This window comes from Odocoileus virginianus, unplaced genomic scaffold, assembly GCF_023699985.2.
Source record: "Odocoileus virginianus isolate 20LAN1187 ecotype Illinois unplaced genomic scaffold, Ovbor_1.2 Unplaced_Scaffold_1, whole genome shotgun sequence".
Classification (NCBI taxonomy): Eukaryota; Metazoa; Chordata; class Mammalia; order Artiodactyla; family Cervidae; genus Odocoileus; species Odocoileus virginianus.
The window spans coordinates 2051061-2071476 of NW_027224263.1; the positions used below are offsets into that span (position 1 = coordinate 2051061).

Consider the following 20416-nt stretch of genomic DNA (forward strand, 5'->3'; position numbering starts at 1 on the left):
AACTACCACACAATTGCACTCATCTCACACGCTAGTAAAGTAATGCTCAAAATTCTCCAAGCCAGGCTTCAGCAATACATGAACCATGAACTTCCAGATGTTCAAGCTGGTTTTAGAAAAGGCAGAGGAACCAGAGATCAAATTGCCAACATCTGCTGGATCATTGAAAAAGCAAGAGAGTTCCAGAAAAACATCTATTTCTGCTTTATTGACTATGTCAAAGCCTTTGACTGTGTGGATCACAATAAACTGTGGAAAATTCTGAAAGAGATGGGAATATCAGACCACCTGACCTGCCTCTTGAGAAACCCGTATGGCAGGTCAGGAAGCAACAGTTAGAGCTGGACATGGACCAACAGACTGGTTCCAAATAGCAAAAGGAGTACGTCAAGGCTGTATATTGTCACCCTGCTTATTTAACTTATATGCAGAGTACATCATGAGAAATGCTGGGCTGGAAGAAGCACAAGCTGGAATCAAGAAGATTGCCAGAGAGAAATATCAATAACCTCAGATATGCAGATGACACCACCCTTATGGCAGAAAGTGAAGAGGAACTAAAAAGCCTCTTGATGAAAGTGAAAGAGGAGAATGAAAAAGTTGGCTTAAAGCTCAACATTCAGAAAACTAAGATCATGGCATCTGGTCCCATCACCTCATGGGAAATAGATGGGGAGACAGTGGAAACAGTGTCAGACTTTATTTTTGGGGGCTCCAAAATCACTGCAGATGGTGATTGCAGTCATGAAATTAAAAGACGCTTACTCCTTGGAAGGGAAGTTATGACCAACCTAGATAGCATATTAAAAAAGCAGAGACATTACTTTGCCAACAAAGGTCCGTCTGGTCAAGGCTGTGGTTTTTCCAGTGGTCATGTATGGATGTGAGAGTTGGACTGTGAAGAAAGCTGAGTGCCGAAGAATTGATGCTTTTGAACTGTGGTGTTGGAGAAGACTCTTGAGAGTCCCTTGGACTGCAAGGAGATCCACCCAGTCCATCCTAAAGGAGATCAGTCCTGGGTGTTCATTGAAAGGACTGATGCTGAAGCTGAAACTCCAATACTTTGGCCACCTATGCGAAGAGTTGACTCATTGGAAAAGACCCTGATGCTGGGAAGGATTGGGGGCAGGAGGAGAAGGGGATGACAGAAGATGAGATGGCTGGATGGCATCACTGACTCGGAGGACATAAGTTTGAGTAAACTCCAGGAGTTGGTGATGGACAGGGAGGCCTGATGTGCTGCGATTCATGGGGTTGCAAAGAGTCAGACACGACTAAGCGACTGAACTGAACTGAACTACCTGTCAACTGACCCATCCACACAAAATCTTTGTGACTGCTCTAGAACTGATGGCAGAAGCAGTGACCCTCTTTTCTTTAGTGACACCCTGCAGTGTGAACAGGGCACTGAGAAGGACAGTAACATCTGGTCTCCTCGCTTGATTACACTAGCATCAGCCTTTGTTCTGTGAGTGACTGAGTCCAGTACTCTTAGCCTGCCATGCCAGAGGTTAGATCTTTTATCTTATGAGTTGAGACTGTGTGAAAGACAAGAATCACAGAACTCTCAACTGTTCTTGCTTGGAGTAGAGCTTCTGTAGTTTGGAACTGGGCATTACTGTAATGCTCAACTGGGTGATGGAGGAAAAAGGAGCTCTGCATTCACGCCTGCTTCCCACCTTGTGTGGAGCTTCTGTCAAACTCAGCAGGGCAGGAGGAGAGGAAAGGAGTGGGTCATGGCTAAAATGCCATACATTCTTTCTATTCACACTGAAATTTAGTAAATTTTTTGGAATAAGTGTTTCTTCATTTGCTGTAGGTTTTTCAGACAATATCCAGAATTTTTTCCCCCTAAATTTCATCATTTATTGTTGTTTCCTTAGGGTGACCATTCATAGAGTTCCTCAAGCTCTCATTTACAAAGTCGTCTCTCTCATGGCATGGCACTGAGTTTTTGAATAGTCCATCTTAGTTTTTTTCTATAATGTACCATATTCCAGATATGTCTGATTATTTCATCACAGTGTGCCATTGTATTGTCTTTTCTAAGATAGCACTTTCTGTTTCTGTCTTTCTCTTTTTTCTTCTCTTGGATTTTAGTATTGTCCTTTCTCTAATAATTTGGAAAATTTGGCTTCTTTTAATGTCTATCCTAGAAATTAGAATTCTATGCTTATCATATCAAAGTCTAAAGTAATCAGTGTCCATATTTGTTTTTTACAGTTACAAGGACATTAGGATCTTTAACTTCACTCATCCTCTCCTGACTTATATTGTTTTATCACTGTTTTTCTGTTAGTACTGTATTTTTGAGCACTGCATCTATTCTTATAATTTTGTTTTATAATTAATATTTTTTAAAATTCAACCACAAGTGTATTACTTCTTCTCTTATTTCCATTTTGTATTTTAAAGCTTCCATTTCATTTGTATTTCCTTTGTTACACAGGAGAAGATATTCAAAAGGTTTAAATTTCCTTTTGTGAGGTCCTGCTAGGGGCATTCTTTCTCAGTTTCTGTTTGTCTAAAAATGCTTGTATTTTTATCTTGTTCTTGAAAGGTATTTTCACTGGGTATAAACTATGGGTTGACAGTTTTCTTTCTGCATATTAAAGATGAAATTTCATGGTATTCTGTCTTCTGTTGAATATCTGAGAACTTGTCTGTAAATTAAATGTCACCTTTTTGAAGGCAGTTTATCTTGAAGCATCTTTATTGATGCTTTTAAGGGCTTTTTTGTTTTTTTGGCTTTATATTCTGAAGTAACCCTACTTTGCATCTAGTTTGGAGTTTGAGTTTTCTTCCATTGGATCTGCTAGACTTCTAGACTCACAGATGTCTTTAATTAGTTCTTAAAAACTTTCCACCATTATCTCTACTATTGGCTCTGCCCGTTTCCCTCTTTAACCTCTTCTTTCTATAACCCAAATTACCTGTTTGCTGTACTACCTCACTCTTTCTTCCATGTCTCTTAACTATTCTTTTACATTTCCCATATGTTTCATCTCCATGTTACATTATAGATCATTCCTTTTCACTTTAATTGTGTTAACTTTACTAAGTTTATCTTCAGCTGTTATCTAGTCTGCTGTGAAGCTCATTCATTGAGTTTTAAATATCATAGATTTACTTTTAGAATTTATATTTCAGTTTAGCCGTTACCTTTTTTACATGATTTCCTGGTCCTTTTATTATCTTAAAGTTAAAAATCTTTCATCATTGTAAAAATAGTCACTATGTATTTTGTTTCTAATAATTCTAATATTTGAAATCTTTGCTGAGTAGTTTCTGCTATGACATGTTTCTCCTGATTTCTGCTTATGGTATTTTGCCTCCTTGTATGCTTAGTGATTTTTGAATGTGAGCACTTATTTTCCTCTCAAAAAGGATTTTTTTAATTCTCTGAAGTTTAATATGAACATATGCTCTTCTATCGGCTTCCCAGGTGGCACAGTGGTGAAGAATCTGCCTGCCAATGCAGGAGACGTGGCCTCTCTGAGTCAGGAAGACGCCTGAGGAGGAAATGCAACCCACTCCAGTGTTTTTGCCTGAAGAATCCCATGGTCAGAGGAGCCTGGCAGGCTACAGTTCATGGTCCATAGGGTCGCAAAGAGTTTGACACTGCTAAGCATACACACATGCTCTTCTGCATAGGATTTATATGCATTTCTGTCCAGACTCTAGGAGGTTAAAGCAGTTTGAGTCTACTCTAAAAAAATTTACAGTTTGAAGTTAATGGGCCACCCAGCTAAATGCTAACTTGAATTGCAAATCTGTATGATGGCCAGCTTGTGGTTATAGTTTTTCAAGGATCTTTTCCCCTTGTTCTTCTTTGTTGAGATCCAAAGTATCTTTTTCTTAAAATTCTCTCGAGTTATTTTGTATATGGTTCTCCCTTACACTAAAAACAAGAATCTCAAATTCTCCAAGTCTGGTAAATGCCCTTGGGGCAAAAGTAGTTTCTATGGTCAGTTTATTGGAGTTCTTCCCCCTTAGATTTTGGCCTGATAAATCCTATTGTGCTTCTCTTTGAGGTTTTTAAGATATTTTTACATTCTTTTCAAGCATAAAAGTTTTTTATAAAAACTGTCTTGATACCTAACTCCATTATTGGTATATTATTTCTCTGTGCCATTATTTTGTAGTATATATCTCAGAACATCTGAAGCAAAATCACCTAGAAGTGTTTATTAGAATTTTAGGTTCTGATAGCCAACCTCAAGCTTACTGAAACAAAATCTTTAGGATGGGGTCCTAGTATCTGAATTTTTTGTGAGGTTTTATAAATGATCCTAATGCATACAGAAGTTTGCTTTTATTTATACTTTTAAACTCATATCTTTTTTTTTTTTACTGTAGGAACCTGAAATCTAAATTTATTGTTTTTTTATACTTGCCCAGCATCAAGGTTAACAGCCCATTATTTTTACATCTATTTCATAGTAGTGTTAGTCACTCAGTCGTGTCTGACTCTTTGTGATCCCACAGACCATAAAAATCACCAGGCTCCTCTGTCTATAGGATTCTCCAGGCAAGAATACTGGAGTGGGTTGCCATTCCCTTCTCCAGAGGATCTTCCCAACCCAGGGACTGAACCCAGGTCTCCTGCACTGCAGGCAGATTCTTTATCATTTGAGCTACAGGGAAGACCTATCTATCTCATATTCCAACTTTTATCATATAGTAAATGTGTGTGTCTGTGTATCTGTTTCTGGTGTTTGTATTTTGGATAATTGAGCTGCCTATTCTTTGAGCCATACCATACTGTTTTAATTATTGTATCTTCATGATATGTTTTATTATGTGATAATAAAAATTCTTTTTTACTTTTTATTATTTTCTCCCACACTAAAAAGTGTACAACATTGCTATAGTTGCACTGGTTTTCTTGCTTCAACAGTCTTCAGTGACTTTGTAGAATAGTGTTTCCACAGTTTTTGAAAGTATTTTTTTTAACATAACTCCTGTAGTACTTCTCCCCTATGGACTTAAGAAGTCCCTTAGACTGAGGTACTTAATATTGTTTTTTGTTCACAAAAATTTGTACTATAATTTTATTGCTTAGTATGGCCATTTTCCTCTAGATATATTTCTACTACATTTTAAAAAATTGGAGTGGAGCTACTTAAATTTTCTGCAGAGCCATTAGGAACACTCCCAAGCTCAAAGGAAGTCTCTTAAGTTTGATAACAATTATTGATTATACAACTCATTTTCACTTGGTAAATCTTACTGAATCACAGACTATAAAAGCTGGAAAATACCTAAAGATATTATATTGTCTATCTCTGTGGTTTTACCAAAGAGAAACCTGAACTCTAGGGTATAGGAATGACTTATCTGTAGTCACATAGTGAATCAGTTCCTGAGGTAAAATCAGGATATATTTGTTGCATCTTGGAGCTTTTTCTCTTCCTGTTGTCTGCTATATCATTATTGCATTATATTAAGTATTCTTTTCATTTGCTTGGGCCTGATTTGTTTTGTTTTACTAGATTGGAAGTTCCTTAAAGGCAGCACCCATTTATTTTTTGTACAACTCAGCCCTAATATTGTGCTTGGTTCTTATTAAGCATTTAATCAGTATTAATAGATATTGATAAAAAATAAATTGTTCCATTAAACAGATGTCAAATTGAAGCTATTTCCTTGTGCGCATCACGGTTATAACTGTAAGAAAAGTGGCATCTAGTGGTTGCTTTGTGTATTACAGTTTCCTTTTGTTTCTTGAACTGAGTGCTGGAGTCATTTTCATAACCTAGGTGGAATAAATAGAATATAAATTAAAATTTCAAATTGAATTCAAGCAGATTTTTCTGTAGCCACCAAATGTTTTAAGTAGTGACCTCTTTAAAGTATAATCACATGTTAAGTTATAAAGAAGTGCAAAATGATGAGATTATTAATTTTTAGAAAAACTTTGTATAAAATCACTTCCAAAATGGCATGCATGACTAAAGTTTTATTGTTTGTTTATCAGTTATATTACAAGTTGAAGGATATTGTTGGATACTGAAAAGTCAGAAATGCAATTATAAAGACAAGTTGCATACTGTCTTCTCCATACTGATTAAATCCTATTAGGTTGTTGCTTTGAATTATTTTCAAGAACTTAGTTTGTATTTTAAAAAGGTAGAACTCCTTTAATTTAAAAAAAATTTTTAACTGTGCTATAGTTGATTTACAGTATAAGTTTCAGGTGTACAACCTAGTTATTCACAATTTTAAAATTTATACTGCATTTATAGTTGTTAAAAAATATTGGCTATATTCCTTGTGTTGTTCAATATATACTAGTAGCTTATTTATTTGATCCATAGTAGCTCGTACTTCTTAATCCCCATCTCTGTGTCCCTTCTCCCCTCTTCTTTCCTTCCACTGGTAACTACTGATTTAATATATCTGAGTTTATTTCCTTTTTTGCTATATATACTAGTTCGTTTTACTTTTTGGATTCCACATATAAGTGAAAATATTCAGTATTATGGGCTTCCCTGGTGGCTCAGATGGTGAAGAATCTTCCTGCCATGCGAGAGACCCAAGTTTGATCACTGAGTCAGGAAGATCCCCTAGAAAAGGAAATGGCAACCCACTCCAGCACTCTTGCCTGGGAAATTCCATGGATAGAGGAGCCTGGTGGGCTACAGTCCATGGGGTCACAGAGAGTAGGACACGACTGAGCAACTAACACACACACATGCAGTATTATAAATAATATACATATATAATATATAACATACAGATATAAAAAGATAGAACTGTTAATGAAAGATGACAATAGAATGTTATACCACCTTTTACTTACAGAACCAAAAATCTATGCAAATATATTTATGTTTAAAATGCAGATATACACTTCAAAGTCAAAGATTAATTCTTAGATTTACAATCATTTTTTATTATCAGTATTCTTTACTCCTCCATTAATGCATGTAATTGAAAGCTGTTAATATGCACAGTCTAATTCAGTGAATATAACCACTCTCATGAATCAATAAACTCTAAAATTTTTAAGTTTTACTTTGGAATCTAGAATTCATGTTTGCACAAAACACTACTAAATATCTTAAATTAACATCTGTTCCTGACACATTGTAATATAATATTTATGTATGGGATTATCCTACCCATTAGAGAGCAGTGTTATACTGTCTTTGTATCACTACCTGCATCTAACATAACCAAGTGGCTGGCACATAACAGGTGATCAATATGTATTTGTTGAATTAGTTATATATGTTGGAATGAGCTGTGCCTTATTCAATATTAACACCTAACGTGTTTTCTGACTTCTTGTAATGCTCAATTTATGTTTGATGAATAAATAAGTCTGAATAAGTCTATTTAACCTGTAATGTAGTTGATACATAACACTAAAACCAGAGTGTATAACTTAATCACCTATGAATAATTATGGACATAAAACAGTTTCATTAGAAATGTCAAATGCACATCTTTTATTGAAACAGCTTTTTGCAATGGGAGTGAGAGATTTCCCCCAATATCAAGTCATTATTATTTGCTGTTACAATTAGGAAAAGGAGTCTTAGCGTGAGAGTGGCTTCTAGTTGTGACTGAGTGTGTTAGGAGTTTTAGAAGGACAAGGTTAGTACTTTGATAAGAATTGGGGAAGGTACTATGGTAATGACTGGAGTAAAGGAAAGCATGGAATGTTGGGAAGGAGGCTATGGTACATTTTAAATCATAGCCTCCCGAAGGCGAGGGTGGGATGTTTCAAGAGAACAGCATCGAAACATGTATATTATCTAGGGTGAAACAGATCACCAGCCCAGGTTGGATGCATGAGACAAGTGCTCGGGCCTGGTGCACTGGGAAGACCCAGAGGGATCGGGTGGAGAGGGAGGTGGGAGGGGGGACCGGGATGGGGAATACATGTAAATCCATGGCTGATTCATGTCAATGTATGACAAAAACCACTGCAATATTGTGGAGTGATTGGCCTCCAACTAATAAAAAATAAAATAAATAAATAAATAAATCATAGCCTTCCAAGTCTGAACATTATAAACATTCATTTATATATTTATATCACATAAAAATGTCTTTTATTTGATGAGGAGCATAACCCCTTATTTTACATGAATGGTGAACTATCTACATATGTTAAACTATTTGCTATTTGTTTTTCTAAGCAGTTCAACTTCATGCAAGAGTAAAGGATAGTTCTAAATGGCAGACATCATCTGTTGTCTTCTTGTCCTATAGGTTCTTATTTTGGAGAAGGATATTTTTCTGGCTCCAAGACTTCAGTTCCTAGTATGAGTGAATGAACTTGTTAGTAGTGGCTGTTTAAGACACCTAGGCTCTGGGAACAGCATCTGAACTAAAGCTTGGAGGTATTAGAGACTAAGCTACTAGTGATGAAAGAGTGGAAGCAAAGGAAAGAAATGTGGTAAAAGGTAGTATATATTTCATGCTCCCTGATTGCTAATGAATGCAGAAAATCAAGGGACTTTAAGTGGCAGTCATCTTTGGCTAGTTGCCAAAGTCTTTGCTAACATAGATTGAGAGGTAATTTCTTACAAGCGATGTTAAGAGAAAAAAGGAGTTCCTTAGGGCTGAAAATTATAATAAAGGGAAGTTGTATGGATTTTTTTTTCATTTTTAAAAAGACTTTCACTTTATACTATTGTATTTTCTCATTTTAAAGAGTTCAAACAGAAATGTATACAATAAAAGATGGATGATTCCTCAGAGATAAACATTGCTTATAGTTTAGTATTTATCCTTTTAGATATTTTTATGGTAGTTGCTTTAAAAGTTTGGATTGTTGAATTCATCTGAGCCATAAGTCAGAATCTGGTTTTTAGGTTCATATTTAATGATTTTGCTCCCACTTCTTCTTCCTTATAGGCTTGCTATGGGTGTTCTCCAGGATCAAAATGTGACTGTAGTGGTATAAAAGGAGAAAAGGTAAGATATGAATTAATCCTTCAAAAATTTAGAAAACCAATAAAATACTGATTTTAATTTTAAAAAAAATAGGACTTCCCAGCATATAATTAAAATGAATATAATAAAATAAATACATAAATAAATTAATTAAATATAACTAAGTAAAATGAATTTTACTATGCTGCTTATTTTAGATTACTACAAGGATTAGACTATATCTCAGAAGTCAGCAAACACTTTCTGTAAAAAGCCAAATAGCAAATGTTTTAGGCTTTTTGAGCTATATAAGGTCTCTTTCACATGTTTTTCTCCTTTTTAAAAAATAGTCCTTTAATAATGTTAAAAAGATTTTTAGCTTTTAGACTATACAAAATGGGCTTCTGACTGCATTTGGCCTGATAACTATAGTCTGCCAATCTCTGATGAATCTTGTAATCACTGACTTAATAGGCAAAAGAAAGTAAAAAAACACTTAAGGAACAAAACATTTATCAGGCTACTAATCTATGCTAGACACCATACTAGGCAATTTCATGTATTTTTATCTACTCCATGTAAGTTAATGATTGCTGCATCTCTACTTTCGTCTTTTCTCATAACAGCATCCTTACTATGTAGATATGATGATTACAAAGTATTAGTGATGATTAAATAGCATAAACCTAGCCACTAGGAATCAGTGACTGACCCTGAAATTAGATGTGTTTAAAAAGGGATAGTGAACTGTAGCTTAAAAAGAATTGTACTGGAGGAAGGTGATCATACTCTAGTCTTCATTCTTTGGAACTCAATATTTTTGAATGAATCACTGAATGTTACTAATTATATAAGAAAAAGTTCAGGACAGTATCTTGAGCATATTCCATTTAGGCATATAGAAGGTACGCTAGCATATTAAAGGTGTTTAAAAGTCCTGGAGTAAAGAAACCTATTTGTTTTGCAAAGCTATATTTCTAAGCTTTATTTAACCCACTTTCCTTCCAACAGAACACCTACTAATAATAATTGAAGAGTGTTATACAGAACCATTATTTGAGTAACATTAGTTTGAGGGGAGTAGTTTTATGGTAAAGGTAATTTCTGTAGTGGTAAAAAGACCAAGAGGGATTCATTTCTGACATTAGAGGAATGACTTTTATCAGATTAACTCTTTTTAAGAAGTAAACATTTTGGACAAAATACAACAACTATTTAGTAGTATAGGAGAGTGACCAAAGTAGGAAAACAGTAGAGCAAATTCTACCTCTTAAAGAAGGGAAGTATAGTGTGCATGTTTGCACTTATGTACCTTTTTATCCTGGGTGTACCTTTCAGTCTGCATGGCAACGGATGGTAAGATGGCAGACAGAAAACCACAGTCCTAGTGGCTTGAGAAGTCAAGGACAGAATTGAGGATGCCAGAATGGCTGTAAAATGATGGGAGATATGTTGGAATGGAGAGAGTTACAGAATGGAGAGCCCAAATATCTGCTTGCAAATGTCACCCAAATACTTGATTGAACCTTGAACATTATATGTATACAGGAGGATTCATTCAACCCAGCAGAAAGGAACCACTTAAAGGCCGCAATAAGGCAATACAGATTTAACTGCTGTCCATTGAAAGGAAAATGGAGTTTTAAGTGTTAGTTCAGCTGAGTTAGCTATTTCCTAAAACAAATGTTCAGTACTTTTCAGACTATATAAAAGAATCCAGGATGTGTGTACGTATTAAGTACAATGTCCAGTATGCAATTAAAACTTACTAGATACTAACACAACAAGATCTGTGAAGTAACAAGTAAAAGTGACCCATAGTCAAGAAAACGACCAATAAATGAAAACTAACTCTGAAATGACACAGATGTTAGAATTTTTAGACAACTAATTACAAAGTAAGTATTGCTGATGATTAAATAGCATAAACTTAGCCACTATGAATCAGCAACTGACAGTGAAATTAAATGATTAAAAAGGGAGACTGATTTAAAGCAGGTAGGATAAATATATTTGTTGGCTTAAAGGGAACTCTGCTAATAATAAGTGAACAGATAGAGAATCATAACAGAGCACTGGAAATTGTGTTAAAAAAAAAAGAAAAGAAAAATCTAGATTTGAAAAGCAAAATATGAGAAAGAACCATTTACCAGATGGGCTTTTAACAGCAGAATGAAGAAGACTGAAGAAAGATGGACAAATAACTTGAGAAATACACATTACCTAACACTAACCAACTAAGTAACTAAATGAAACAAAATATGAATAGCTATATATCTACTAAGGAAATTGAATTATCAAACCCTTCCCACACTCACATAAAAATTCTAGTCCAGAAGTTTTCACTGATGAATTATATGAAGCATTTATGTAAGAAACAATATCAGTCTTGCATAAACTCAGACAGTGGAGGGATAAGGACTGATGTCCAACTAATTTTATGAAACAAGCCCTAAAACCAAACCAAAGACAAAAGTTAAAAATCATTAAACTATAGCTCATTAATAGAGCTGCAGAAATGAAGAACAAAATTTTAGCAAATCAGATCCAATGGCATATAAAGCAGATAATATGTTCTTACCAAGTAGGGTAGGGTTTATGCAAGTAATGCATGGTAGGTTTAATATTTGAAAATCAAATATTATAATACACCATGTTAAAAAACTAAATAAAAAATTTAAACATAAATAAGCCCACCATATAATTATCTCAATAGATACAAATAAAGCATTTACCAAAATTCATCATCAATTTCTGATAAAAATCTCAGCAAACTAGAAATAGAATGGATTTCCTTAATCTTAAGGAGCATCTACCAAACCCCTATAGCCAAAATTATATTCAGTGGAGAAAGACTACATCCCTTTCTTCTAAGATCAGGAACATGTCTGTTCTCGCTATTTCTATTCAACATTGCCAGTGCAGTAAGACTAGAAAAGGAGAAGCATCCATACTAGAATGGAAGAACAAAACTCTCTTTTTTTGTAGATGAACAATACTAAAATGCTCATAAACTTTGTGAGTGTAGAAAGATCAGAATAAACAAACCTGATAAGATCAATAAAGATTATTTATATGTATATATCGTAACAATGAAAATTTGGAAATAGGAGTTATAAAATGCCTTTTGCAAGAGCACCAGAAATTTGAAATACATGGGAGCAAGTCAGACAAAAATATGTAAGTCCAGTGCACTGAAAACTACAAAAATATTGTTGAGAGAAATAAAAGAGTACCTGAATTAACATAGATATATATCATGTTTAGGGATTAAAGTGCTCAACATTACTAAGATGCCAATTCTCTCCAAATTTATATACAGATTAATAGACCTTCTTACTTTTCTTGTAGAAATTAAGCTGATTCTAAAATTCAAGTGGGGCTTCCCTGGTGGCTCAGATGGTAAAGAATCTGCCTGCAATGTGGGAGACCTGGGTTTGATCCCTGGATTGGGAAGATCCCCTGGAGGAGGGCATGGCAACCCACTCCAGTGTTCTTGCTTGGAGAATCCCATGGACAGAGGAGCCTGGCGGGCTAGTCCATAAGGTCACAAAGAGTTGGACTTGACTGAAGCTACTTAGTACGCACAAAATTCAGGTGTTGGGACTTCCTTGTGGTACAGTGGTTAAGAATCTGCCTTGCAATACAGAGTACTCAGGTTTGATCCCTGGTCAGGAAACTTAAGTTCCCACATGCTGCAGAGCAACTAAGCCCACACACCACAACTAGAGAGTCTGTGGCTGCAATGAAAGATCCCACACGTCAAAACTAAGACCCAACACAGCAGTATAAATAAATATTTTTAAAAATAAATAAAATTCAGGTATAAATGCTAATGTAGCTTTTTAAAAATTTTTTTTTACCTTTAATGGACAAAGTTATTATTTATTTTTGGCCACGCCATGCAGATCTTAGTTCCCTGACCAGGGTTCCAATCCAGGTCCCCTGCAGTAGAAGTGCAGAGTTTGAACCACTGGACTACCAGGGAATTCCCAGTAAATTTGTCCTTGATGCTGCTAAGTCACGTCAGTCATGTCCAACTCTGTGCAACCCCATAGACAGCAGCCCACCAGGCTCCCCCATCCCTGGGATTTTCCAGGCAAGAATACTGAAGTGGGTTGCCATTTCCTTCTCCAATGCATGAAAGTGAAAAGTGAAAGTGAAGTCACTCAGTCATGTCTGACTCTTAGCGACCCCATGGATTGTAGCCTACCAGGCTCCTCCATCCATGGGATTCTCCAGGCAAGAGTACTGGAGTGGGTTGCCATTGCCTTCTCTGTAACGTAGCTTTTTAAAAGAATGAAGCTGGAATTACACAATTCCAAGACTTAGAATAAAACTAGAGTAAACATGATAGTGTGCTAATAGCAAAAAAAATAGACATATAGATGAATGGAACACAGTAGAGTCCATAACTGGACCCATAGGTGCATGATGAATTGATTTATTGACAAAAGTGCAAAAGCAATTCAGCGAAGAAAAGATGGTCTTTACAACAAAGAGTACTGGAAGAACTGGATATGCATATTCACAAAAATGAACTTTGACTCATTGCTTGCACTATATGCAAAAATTAACTCAAAATGGGATCATAGACCTAAATATAAAGCCTTAATCTATAAAGCCTAAGTCTACAAATCTTTCAGAAGAAAACATAGGAAAAAATCCTTGTGACCTTGGATTAGGTAGATATTTCTTAGATATGACAACAAAAACATGATCTGTAAAAGAAAGACTGACTGATAAATGTACTTCATCAAAATAAAGAACATATCTTTTTTAAAAAAATAAGTTTATTTATTTATTTTTGGCTGTGCTGAGTCTTTATTGCAGCACGGGCTTTCTCTAGTTGTGGTGAGCAGGAACTACACTCCAGTTGTGGTGCATGGGCTTCTCATTGCAGTGGCTCTTCTTGGTGCAGAGCATGGGCTCTAAGGTGCACGGGCTTCCCAGGCTCTAAAGCACAGACTCAATAGTTGTGAGGCATGAGCTTAGTTGCTCCGCAACATGTGGGATCTTTCTGGATCAGGGATAGAACCCATGTCTCCTGCATTGGCTGGTGGATTCTTTACTACTAAGCCACCAGGGAAGCCCAAGAATGTATTCTTTTCTGAAGATACTAAGAGAATGAAAAGACAGTCCACAGTCTAGGGAAAAATATTAATGAATTACCTATCTGATAAGAATCTTAAAACTAGAATATATAAAGAAATCTCAAAACTAAATAATAAACATCCCCAAGTAAAATTAAATTAAAAACAAGTTGGCAAAAGATTTGAAGACACTTCCCAAAAGAAGATATATAGATGGTGGCAAGTAAACACATGAAGAGTTACTCAACATTATTAATTAGGGAAATGTATGATAAAACTATGAAGAGATACTACTATAAGCCTATAGAAATGTGTAAATATTAGAACATAACCATACCAAATACAGATAAAGGTGTGGAGCAACTGAAATTATCACAGATTGCTGGTAGAGATCTAGAATGATACAAATACTTTGGAAAATAGTTTGGCAGTTTCTTAAACAGGTTAACATAAACCTGTCATATGACCCCCTCTCTTCCTAGGCATTTATTTACCCATGAGAAATGAAAGCATGTGTCTATGCCATCCTTGTACATGATGTCATGGTAGCTCTATTTGTAATAGCCAGAAACAGGAATCAACTCAACTGCCTTTTAACATGTGATTGAATCTTAGCAAATTGTAGTACAGCTGATCCTTGAACAACATGGATTTTAACTTCATGGGTCTACTTATATTCAGATTTATTTCAATAAATACATACTACAGTAGTATACAGTCTGCAGTTGATTAGAAGCCATAGTTACAGAACTGATGATTTGGAGCACCAGCTGTAAAATTATACTTAGATTTTTAACCACACAGGGGTTGGCACTCCTGACCCTGATGTTGTTCAAGGGTGATATATGTATATACATACAATGGAATACTACTCTACTATCAGCAGTAGAACAGAATGAACTATTGACACACTTCTAAATCACAAAGTAATTATTCTGAGTGAAAAGTTAGACAAAATATATATTCTGTATAATTCCATTAATAAAAAACTTTGAAAAATGCAGATTAATCCCAGGTGATGGAAAGCAAATCAGTTATTTCCTGGGGTTATGAGTAGAGGCAGGAGGAAGACATAAAGGGGGACAAGGAAATTTTTTTATTATTTATAATATTTCCTTTAATATTTTAAAAAAATTTTATTTTTTTGGTGCAGTTTTAGGTTCATAGAAAAATTGAAAGAGATACAGATTTCCCATATGTGCCCTGCCCCCACACATGCATAGCTTCCCCAGCTATACCATAGTGGTACATTTGTTACAGTTGATGAACCTACATTGACATGTCATTATCACCCAAAATTTATATTTTATCTTAGCGTTCACTCTTGGTGTTATACCTTCTTTGTGTTTGAAAACATGTATAATAACAAGCATCCATATTAAATTATCATACAGAGTATTTTCACTGACCTAAAAATAACTCTGCTCCCTCTATTGCTCTCCCCAACCTGTACCCACTGGCAACCACTGATATTTTTACTGTTGGTACAATTTTACCTTTTCCAGAATGTCATATAGATAGAATTACATGATATGCAGCCTTTTCAGATTAGCTCCTTTCAATTAGTGTTATGCATTTAAATTTCCTTCATGTCTTTTCCTGGTGTGATAGCTTGTTTCTTTCTGGACTGATATTAATAATATTCCTTTGGATGCACCACGTTTTATCTGTTTACCTACTGAAAGACATCTTGGTTGCTTCTAAGGTTTGGCAATTATGAATAAAACTGCTATAAACATTCACATGCAGGTTTTTGTGTGGACATAAATTTTTAAACTCCTGTGGGTAAATACCAAGGAACACGATTGCTAGATCATATGATAAAAGTATGTTTAGTTTTGTAAGAAACTGCCAAACTGTCTTCCAAAGTGGCTGCACCATTTTGCATTCCACCAGTAATGAATGAGAGTTCCTGTTGCTCCACATCCTTGTCAGCATTTGGTATTGTCAATCCCTGGATTTTGGCCATTTTAATGGGTGTGTAGAGGTATCTCATTGTTATTTTTTAATTTCCATTTCCCTGATGACATGATGTGGAGCATTTTTTAATATGCTTATTTGCCATCTATATATCTTTTTTCAGTGAGGTATCAGTTAAAGTTTTTGTGAGTGAGTCTCTGTCTCTTGGTTGTGTCTCTTTGAGACCCCGTGGACTGTAACCCTCCAGGCTCCTCTGTCCATGGAATTCTCCAGGCAAGAATACTGGAGTGGGTAACCATTCCCTTTTCCAGGGGATCTTCCTGACCCAGGGATCGATCCCAGGTCTCCTGTACTGTAGGCTGATTCTTTCCAGTCTGAGCCACCAGGGGAGCCCCATAGAGTCTTTGGCCCATTTTTAATGAGGTTGTTTTCTTATTGTTAAGAGTTCTTTGTATATTTTGGATAACAGTCCTTTATCAGATGTATCTTTTGAAAATATTTTTTCCCAGTCTGTGATTTGTCTTCTCATTCTCTTGACATTGTTTCTTGCAGAGCAGAAGTTTTTCATTTTCTTGAAATCTAGCTTATCAATTATTTCTTTTGTGGATTGTGCCCTTGTTGTGACATCTAAAATGTCACCACCATATCCAAGGTCATATAGGTTTTCTCCCATGTTATTTTCTAGGAGTTTTATGTTTTGCATTTAAGTCTCTGATCCATTTTGAATTAATTTTTGTGAAGGTGTAAGGTCTGTGTCTAGATTTTTTTTTTTTTTTGCAGGGAATGTCATTTTTCCAGCACCATTTGTTGAAAAGACAAGGAAATTTTTATGAGTGATAGATATGTTCATTATTTTGGTTGTCACATATGTGACAAAAATTTTCAAATTGTGTACGTTAAGTGAAATTTATTGTATATTATTTTACTTCAATAAAACTGCTTTTTAAAAATAAGTTTAACACAGAAGCATGTATATTTTGCCAAAGGAATGAGTTCAGGTACATACTGCTAAAAACAAAATTCACCAGACTGCTGATGAGAACAAGAAATCAATCAATTGACATCCCAAAATTCATGTCATAGTCAAATATTATCTAAACAAAGTGGGCCCCTCTACCAGTTGCATCCGCATTTACTGGGAGCTTGTAGAAATGCAGATTCTTAGGCTCCATAGCAGACCTACTAAATCTAACTCTGGGGGCAGGACCAGGTAACCTTGTTTCAACAAGCTGTTCAAGTGGTTCTGATTCTAGTTAAAATTTGAGATCTTCTGACCTAGATTATTTCCATTTTGACAGTTCCTAAAGATCCGTATTCTTGTTCTGATCACTGCAAATATTTCTTTGTGCTATATAATTACAAAGACAATAGAAATTACACAAAAGAAGACACAGTTGCCCATAATTTATATAATTGTAAAACCATTATAATTGCATTACCTAATTAAGTTATTGTTTCCATTTGTCTTTTAAGGGTATTGCTTTTCCCATAGGTTTATATAATTTTTTACTTTTTACAGTAGTATAATCCCCAAATAATTTTAATTATAATTGTCACTGTGACAGTTTGTCCTAATTTTTATTTTTCCTATCCTCAGAAATCCAGTATTTTTCCTGTTAATTGTGTATCTGTTTTGATAAACTGTTTTTTTTTTTAATTTTTTATTTATTTTTACATTTTGGCTGTGCTGGGTCTTCGTTTTTGCACTCAGACTTTCTCTAATTTCAGTGAGTGAGAGCTACTCTCTAGTTGCAATACAGGACCTTCTCATTGTGGTGGCTTCAGTTGTTGTAGACTATGGGCTCTAGGGTGTGGGCTTCAGTAGTTGCAGCACATGGCTCAGTAGTTGCAGCTCACAGGCTCTAGAGTGCAAACTCAGTAGTTGTGGCACACAGGCTTAGTTGCTCCATGGCATGTGGAATCCTCCTTCACCAGGGATCAAACTGGTGTCCCATGCATTGCAAGGTGGATTCTTAACCACTGTACCACCAGGGAAGCCCCAAGAAACTATTCTTAGAATTTATTTTTTATTTCCATGATCACATAACTTTCTTATTGTGATTATAAAGTGGCCTTCCTGTTAAATTTTTATGTGTGCCTCTTACTCACAAAGTAGGTTCTACTTCAAAATTAAAAGACACTTACTCCTTGGGGCAAAAGTTATGACCAACCTAGATAGCATATTAAAAAGCAGAGACATTACTTTGCCAACAAAGGTCCGTCTAGTCAAGGCTATGGTTTTTCCAGTGGTCATGTATGGATGTGAGAGTTGGACTGTGAAGAAAGCTGAGTGCCGAAGAATTGATGCTTTTGAACTGTGGTGCTGGAGAAGACTCTTGAGAATCCCTTGGACTGCAAGGAGATCCAACCAGTCCATCCTAAAGGAGATCAGTCCTGGGTGTTCATTGGAAGGACTGATGCTGAAGCTGAAACTCCAATACTTTGGCCACCTGATGTGAAGAGTTGACTCATTGGAAAAGACCCTGATGCTGGGAGGGATTGAGGGCAGGAGGAGAAGGGGACGACAGAGGATGAGATGGCTGGGTGGTGTCACCAACTCAATGGACATGAGTTTGAGTAATCTCTGGGAGTTGGTGATGTACAGGGAGGCCTGGCGTGCTGCGATTCATGGGGTTGCAAGAGTCAGACATGACTGAGCGACTGAACTGAACTGAATATTGTCATTGGGAGGATTAAATAAGATGAAACATGGAAAGAATTAAGAATGAACTCTGGCACATAGAAAGCATTCAGTATGAATTTGCTATTGTTATTGTTGAGTGTTAGGTGCCTGTGTGATATATAAGAGGAGATGTTTAAGACATTTGGCCTTGTGAGCCCAGCTTTTAGGAAAAAATATGTTGATATTTGAGATATCCCAGAGAAAGGGTCAAAAAAGGACATTCAATGTAATACCAATATTTAAGGGACAGGCAGAGAGAGAAGACTATTATTCCATAAAGAAAAATGAGATTAATTTTTTTTTATCCAAATGTGGGAAGGCAGCACAAACCAGTTTTTTTAAAGTTTGACCTTCAGAAATAGGTACACCACATCATTTTCTATGTTAGTGAGTGTAACTAACAAATTACAGTAAAATCTAGATAGTTATAAGGATTAAATAATTGCCTGACAACTAGTAGAAAGGGTAGGCATGCAACAAATGTCAGTTTTCCCTACTTCCTGTATTAGGAATTAGATTAGAGGACCCTCTTGCACTCTCTCCTCATGAAAGCCTTCTATAGTTTCTACTGCAGGAAACTTTCTACCTTTTGAAGACTAGGGGTTGCTATTGCAATTTTTCTGCTACTTTCCTCCAGTAGCTGCCCTTCTGTCTTTCTTGGGATGATACTGCTCTGCCAACTAGATAGGACTACAACATTGTTTGACAATTATGTGAGGAGATTTCAGGATAGGAATCTGGTATAGGTATATGGTTTTTATTAATACAAGTGTAGTTAAGCTTTTTAGCACTCTCTACTTTCAGTTTCTAGTTTAGTCCTTTATTATCTATAGCCCAGGTAGCAATTTGGCTTCTGAAACTATATAGCTCTCTTCAAGCATTAGCCTCAAGTTTTGGCAGAGATATGCTCTAAATACCAGCGGAAATCCTAAAACATAGCTGTGTTTTCCACTTATGGAAATCTACTCCAACTTGATCATTTTATTTCATCCCAGCTTCCTTTCTGACTGGCACTTTTGATTAGATTTCTATTACCAGCTCTGCTATAAATGGGCTATGTAGTGAATTGAGGCAATCCAGGTCTAAAATTTTTTAATCTTCTATTTCTCTTTTCTTGTTCTGTTTCCTTCAAAATAATGGAATTGAGATTGTGTGTGTGTGTGTGTGTGTGTGTGTGTGTGTGTGTGTTGCTCAGTCATTTCTGACTCTTTGCGACTCCATGGACTGTAGCCCACCAGGCTCCTCTGTCCATGAATTCTCCAGGCAAGAATACTGGAGCGGGTTGCCATTTCCTTCTCCAGGGCATCTTCCCAACCCAGGGATCGAACCTGGGTCTCCCACATTGCAGGCAGATTCTTTACCATCTAAGCCACCAGGGAAGCCCTTTGGATGCTAAATTATCACAATCTTATGAGTAATTAAAACAACAAAGAGATACATTTATTGAAAATAGAAAATACAGTAACATGTCAATAATGATAATTATTGTCAATGCTACAGGAATGTGGAGACCTACCATTAATTGGGTAACATTTGCTTCATTGGTTTTGAAGTAATAAGTGAAAATTGACCAGAAGTAGCCTTTTCAAAGTTCTTATATTTATTATAGTATGATTCAACATAACAGGAAATTATTCAGTACAAGATTATCTAAGCTATCCAGGCTAAACTTAGTACTTAACACACACACACACACAGATACACATGCCCACTGGGATTGTGAATGAAAGTCTGTTGTTCCTTAACCTCCAGGGGTATATGCCTCTTATGGGCCATTAGTCAGTTGCCTTGTAGATATACACGCTTCATCTTTCTCACGTGCTGCCTA

At 35.8% G+C, this 20416-nt stretch overlaps 1 protein-coding gene across 1 annotated transcript in view; it reads left to right on the forward strand.

The window, feature by feature from the left end:
• COL4A5 (collagen type IV alpha 5 chain) overlaps positions 1 to 20416 on the forward strand; it is a 229980-nt gene that overhangs the window by 91275 nt on the left and 118289 nt on the right. The window contains exon 2 of the mRNA XM_020898386.2: positions 8875 to 8934. Coding sequence (XP_020754045.1) covers positions 8875 to 8934 — 60 coding nt within the window. The remainder of the gene's footprint in view (positions 1 to 8874; positions 8935 to 20416) is intronic.